Source organism: Lactuca serriola, chromosome 4, assembly GCF_051521515.1.
Source record: "Lactuca serriola cultivar US96UC23 chromosome 4, Lser_US96UC23_V15, whole genome shotgun sequence".
Lineage (NCBI taxonomy): Eukaryota > Viridiplantae > Streptophyta > Magnoliopsida > Asterales > Asteraceae > Lactuca > Lactuca serriola.
The window spans coordinates 151,034,168-151,040,975 of record NC_136411.1 but is presented as its reverse complement, the minus strand read 5'-3'; the positions used below and the strand labels follow the sequence as shown (position 1 = coordinate 151,040,975).

The following is a 6,808-nucleotide window of genomic DNA, read 5'->3' as shown; positions in this document are numbered from 1 at the left end:
CTCAAAATGAAATATTTTGAAAACTATAGGAACCAATTAAGAAATTTTGTAAAAACAAAACTTGTTTGCTATCATACATTGGTGTGGGTTGTTCTTTTAATTGACGACAGATCCATTAAAAAGGTTAAATAATACAAGACTTATCCCGTAAATAGTATACATATGTTTTCATTTTTTATTTTTTTTATTACTTCTTCCGTTTTTTTTTGTCTTAAAATAATAGTCAATTTTCTAAAAATAAATAATATTTTTAGTTTTTTTACCAAAATACCCCTATTATTACTTAACAAACTAAGAATTTAATGAAACATTAAATGCAAAGTAAAGACAAATTATCATTTTATTATATAAATCAGTAGTAATTAATGTTTTTTTTAATCTATATGTTTTTTGTAGGTGGACAATAATATTGTAACGGATGGAGTATTATTTTTTTCTTTTTAAATTTTTTATGCAAAAGAGTGATTATAAAGACACTTTTTCCGTCACGTGCTTAAGTTTTTATATATTTGTGTTCATTTATTATTTCATTACGTTTTCTATGTGTACAGTTATTCTTTCAAACATTTCTTTAAAACAATGTTAATTCAGAGAGTATATTAAATGACAGCATTAAATACATGTAAATGTATTTCTTTGTTGATTTTATGAGAGCATTTGTTACTCTTCAAAGTAACAAACAATTCACGTGGAAACCAATTTACCGCATCTTAAGGGCATGCAGTTTGCATTTAGAAGTCTTATTTTTACCGTAATTTTGTCACTACGTTTATTCATCCACTTTTAATTGATTTATTATCTTTCTCATGTCATATTATACTATTGTATAAATATATATTAACATTTAAATTTTAGAATATTATATGTCTAAATATTTTGTTCTTCTATCATATAATCTACCTATAAATAACGTCTAGCCTAGCTGGATAAATGCATGGAGCTTTATACCCATGTGTGGCTGATGTCCTAGTTCAAACCCTGGGGATACTCTTTCAATGCTACATGTAGGGAATTTTTCCCGGAAGGTCCCTATGGGGGTGTAGATTTTAAAAGTTAAATCATTAAGGTTATGTCCGGTGATAAAACGTTATTTGATAGCGAAAAAACTAGCTGCTAACGTATAAACTATAGTCGATAAAAAATGACGTTTGACAAAACTAGCTGATATGTTAGCTGAAAGATATAAAATGACATTTAGGATAATGATTTTCTATAATTAATTATGGAACATTTAGAATATTTTCAAAAAGCTTCTGAAAAGCTAATATAATTTTTATAAAAGCTAGTTTATTAATTATTTTTTGGATCGATAAAAATGACAATTTAAAAAATTCAAAATAAATTAACTTATAAATTAGTTATGGCTTACAAAACACAACCTAAAAGACAAAAGTTAGGACACTTAATTGATATGTGTCTAAAATACCTGTAATTTGTCTTTTTTTTTTTTTAACATTTTATTATTGTAATTTATTAACATATTTTTATATTTAGTTAGCAACCATTAAAAAGATTTTATTAGTGTTTATATATAAAAGATGAATTTTCCACATGAAACATCAAGATTTTGTTAGTGTTTACCTACTCCTTTAAATATGAACTAGATTATGACATACGTTAAACGTGGAGAATATAAATTAAATATACATCACATTAATAAATGTATTGTTTTAGGTGAAATTTTAATAAAAAATGTTAGTTAGATTCATTTTGAGTTTTTGAACCAAACTTATTAAATAAAAATATTTAATATTTATATTAAAGCAATTTGGTGTTTTAATACAGTAATTTTTAACATAAATGATCCACGTGATATTTGTTTTATCACAATGCGACTCATTGATTAAAATATGTTGTGTAGTAGCTTTATGAATTGATTTTGTTCGGTATACAAACCCCATGGAGGCTCATATGTCACTTTTCATATTGATCATGTAAAACCAAAAGCAACAATAAGTTGTTATATGTACCAGCAAGGTTAAATTTTGTAAAGAAATTTAATAAACATTACAATTAAGGTGCATTGCCATAGCCATAAACATCAAACTTAGACATTGTAATTTGGTCAATTTCTAAAGTATTTTTTCCTTATAAGAATTAAAATATGATTTTTCAGGCTACACCTAATCAAATATACATATCTTCCGATCAAAGAAATTATTACAAAAAAAAGCCTTGTTATGAACAAAAATATAATATTAGTTTCATAATTTTCCAAAGGTTAACACTAATAAATAATAATGAACTTTCACAAATCTTTCATTTTGATCACTACATCTAACTAACAAATGAATTTCAGTTTAGAGGATTGATTCAAGAAGTGCATTCATGACTTCTTGTAGCTGAATTTGGGGGAATGCTAAGACCTATTAAGATATGTGAGAATGGTCTATGAGACTACGGTTGGTTTCTGGAGGGCAATGCAAATTCAAAATGTTAGCACGTATCTTTCCTCTAGTAGATTGATTAATTTTTTATGATATCTCAACAGGTATATAGTAATAACATGTAATAAGAAAATAATAAATGCATGAAATTAGAGAAAAAAAAGGAGACATAATAAAGAAAGAACCTGGAAAAAAAATGGAAAAGAATACCACTGAAGAAGAGCATTATAAATCGTATGACTCAATTATTTTTTGGATCATTAAAAATGACAATTTAAAAAATTCAAAAAATAAATTAACTTATAAATTAGTTATGGCTTACCAAACACAACCTAAAAGACAAAAGTTAGGACACTTAATTGGTATGTGTCTAAAATACCTGTAATTTATCTTTTTTTAACATTTTATTATTGTAATTTATTAACATATTTTTATATTTAGTTAGCAACCATTAAAAAAGATTTTATTAGTGTTTATATATAAAAGATGAATTTTCCACATAAAACATCAAGATTTTGTTAGTGTTTACCTACTCCTTTAAATATGAATTTTCGTCCTGATTCATGAAACATCAAGATTTGAGACATTTAGAATTAAAAGTAATGCATAAGAAACATGTTTAAAGCATGAACATCTTTTCGGCTATTTAACACCTGGTAAATGCACACTCATATATAAGTTTATTATTTAAAAATATACGAAATCAACATTACAAATGTCTTGAGAGTTGAGAGTTGAGGATTGCAAAAAGAAATAAATTAAGGTGCAGAACGAAAATGGAACACGTATCGAATCAAAACTAGAGAAAGCCGGAGAAGGTAAAAGAAGAAGCAACATGAACTTAGTTGTTGGGCTACATGGATGTGTTGGTTTAGAATTGGCTTAATGAAATAGAGATATGCATATTAAATACTTAGTTACTCACACACGCAAATTTGTGTTAGCATGATCGTGGTCGGTTGATTATTTTATTATTGATCACTTGAACTTATTAGACACATGTCTAATTTATTTTTGGTTGTGATCACATTTGTAAAGAAGCTAGATATGATCTAGCTCGTAACTGACGGAGAATTTAGATCGAGACCACTTTTGTTGACTTCGTTTTTGGAAGATAGCCTTTAGAGTTTTCAGGTAGTAATCCCCTATGGCATGAATATGGAGACTAGCATTATAATTTTTAATACCGTATTACATGTTAGGCTACATAGGTTACAACGAGTGGGCTCGACAAATGGTTTGGTATTGCTGAGCTAGCATTGGAAAACACCACATTGGGTGCTCGACATGCTAAGACTTGTGCCCACATAGACATCCTAAGGCTTGAGGGAGTGGGCGTGGTTTGGGGCCGCGGTTTTGCCACCTCAGCTGCGCACACCCCCTGACCGCGGTCTCCTGCGGTTTAGGCCGTGGTGTGATCATTTCTCGCCGTGCAATTTGATTGGATGGGGCATCTTTTGACCGTTGAACAGTCCATTTGCAAAATTATTTATTTATCTATTTATTTATTTTTTAAATTTACGTTATATATACTTACCATTTTTACAAAAACTTAACTCTATTTACTTATCTCTTTAACTATCTTTTCTTCAAATTTTTTTCAAAATGTTTTCTTCCAAAAGGCCCTCCAAAGAAAAAACACTCGCTAGAAACACCACAACCCGAATACCTTTATTTGATCAACCGATTTTCTCGCCTCCGTATTACCATTATGGCGGCATGCTTTCGCATTTTCCACAACGACCAACACAACCACTACCACAAACACAACCACTACCCAATCACTACCACAACCCGACACAAATTTTAATCTATTTGATTTATTGTCTCAACCGACTTTGTTCAACAAACACAAGCACAACCATAAACGGTCATTTCTGATTCCGAACCGGAATTCGTTAAAGAAACTCAGCCCACTCGAGCAGCAACTAAAAGAAAAGAGAAGGCGGATGCTAAAGGTTGGGAACCCCTAGAAGTGTTAGTGTTTGCACAATCTTGGATCGATATTTCAGAAGATGTGTTGATTGGAAAAGACCAAAAGCATGACCGCTTTTGGATTCGCGTTTTACATAGGTTCCATAAAGGAATGAACCGTTGAGAATACCGTTCAAAACATCAAGTGTACTCGAAATGGGGGAAGATGAATAAGGAAATCATGTTGTTTCATGTTTGTATACCAACATGAAACATCAATGGAAAAGTGGAGAAAGCAATGAAGTGATTTTGAGGAAAGCGCTGAAAGTGTATCAAAAAGAAAACCCGAAGGCTTTCAAGTTTCTTGAAGTTTGGAATTTTGTGAAAGATAACAAGAAATGACAAAACATCAAAACATCAGACGAGTATATCGATAGTGGTTCAAAACGTAGCAGAACATTTGAGTTCGACCACACTACATCAGATGCTCGTGTTCAATTTGATCTAAACGAAGATGAACCTGTTCCAGTTTCACCACCTTCCCGACCAATGGGAAGAGACAAAGTAAAAAAGCAAAGGCAAAGGCAAAGCGTCGGATTCAGACTAGTTGAAAAAAATGGGGGCCGTTATGAAGGGTATAAAAGATAGAATGAACATGATTTTGCAACTTGCTTCTGAAAGAGAGCTTCGGAAACAAATGGACAGCAACATGAGAGTACTATCGATGGACACGTCGTATATAGGCCTGGCAATGGAGCATGTTTTGACCCTGATCCGATCCGAATCCGTTAAAATTATAAGGGTTTGGATTGAGATTTGTGATTCGTTTACCCGTTAGCGACCCATACCCGTTAAACCTTTTATTAAAAGGGCCGGGTATGGATCACTATCGATCCGATCCGTTTATAACCCACCCCGTGTATATTTTAATAATATAAATTTGTTATTATATATATATATATATATATATATATATGTATATATATATATATATATATATATATATATATATATATATATATATGATATCTATTTGTTATTTTGTTAATTACCATTTACCATTTACGGGATAGGAAGGAGTCCTGGAATCGAAGAGACGTTCTGCAGGAGGTATTCTCGACTCTGAGTCTTTACGTTGCAAATGATGAAGTGGGAAACCAGTGAATATCAATTTTTGCATAATATGGCCAACCCAATGAAGATTAAGTTTGACAAATATTGGAATGAATGTTCTTTGGTTTTATCAGTTGCTGTTGTATTTGATCCCAGGTACAAAATGAGTCTAGTTGAGTACTACTATAATAAGATCCACAGTTCTCTTGCTATTTCATATGTTGAAAAAGTTTGTAGTGCTTTGTTTGAGCTCTTTAATGAGTATGATGAGTGCTTATCTCATTCTAAAGTAGAATCAAGCCCAAAATTTCGTGGTTCTTCAAGCGACACACACTTTTCTGATGATGAGTTATGTGGATTTGATTCCTGGTATGAAAAAAATAAATCTAATATAGTTGCTACAAGCAAAACTGAGTTGGAGATTTATTTAGAAGAATATTTATTTCCAAGAAGCGAGTCTTTTGATGTCCTAGATTGGTGGAAAGCCAATAGTGCAAAACATCCTACTCTTGCAAAGATCGTACGTGACATATTAGCCGTTCCGGCAACTAGTGTTGCATCCGAGGCAACATTTAGTAGTGGAGGAAGAATAATTGATGAAGGTCGTTCATCCTTGGTACCTGAAACTATAGAGGCGATGGTGACTGCACAAGATTGGCTACCCTCAAGGAAACAAAAAAGTATGTTGCTTTAATTCTAGAAGCCACTTAAATTTTTTTAACTTGAAGTCACTTAATAACTTGTATGTAGTTACTTTTGTACAGGTGCTCGGTGAGTTGAATGGTCGGATTCTTGATTTTTTGAAGATGCATCTCGAGGTCTACGTTTTTTCATGCATGTTTGTGATAGTATACATTTGTTTATGACCGGGAACGAGCTTCAAGCTATTTTGGCGATGAAGAAGCAAGTGAAAAAACGTTATGCCAATCGTGGCTTACTTATAGTTTTTTTTTTCAAGTTCATAATTGTCTTTTTTTTTTTTAAGTTGTAGGTTTTATGTTTCTAATTTGCTTTTCTAAATTTTTAGGTTTTTTTAAGTTAAACAATGTATGACATTTTTATTTTTAATTAATGAAATATTATCATTTTTTTTAATTTATCCATTAAAAAAATAATAAAATAAACCCAAGTAATGCAATGTAATGTTTTTTTTAAATGAAGTTTTATTTGATTAAATTATTAAAAAAAAAACAAAAGTGTGGCACCACCTTAGGTGTGGCAAGAAACCATACTTATGTGGTAAAAATGATGTAACACACGTATGACAGTGAAGAGAGTATGGTTTCAGTGGCACCACTCTCTCTAGCCTAATGCCACGTCTCTCTCTCTCTCTCTCTCTCTCTCTCTCTCTCTCTATCTCCACTTACTTTGTTTGACCATTTTTAATTTGAAAA

The 6,808-nt window shown here is 31.1% G+C and overlaps 1 protein-coding gene across 1 annotated transcript; it reads left to right on the top strand.

Moving 5' to 3' along the window:
- The first annotated feature begins 5,484 nt into the window (after positions 1 to 5,484).
- On the top strand, positions 5,485 to 6,108 carry LOC145098912 (zinc finger BED domain-containing protein RICESLEEPER 3-like). Its single transcript, XM_079036502.1, has one exon. The coding sequence runs from the start codon at positions 5,485 to 5,487 to the stop codon at positions 6,106 to 6,108; it is 624 nt and encodes a 207-aa protein (XP_078892628.1).
- Positions 6,109 to 6,808: the final 700 nt, after the last annotated feature.

What these genes read in the sequence shown, in the direction of transcription:
- LOC145098912 (XM_079036502.1), top strand. Translation starts at nt 5,485, where the DNA reads ATGGCCAACCCAATGAAGATTAAGTTTGACAAATATTGGAATGAATGT.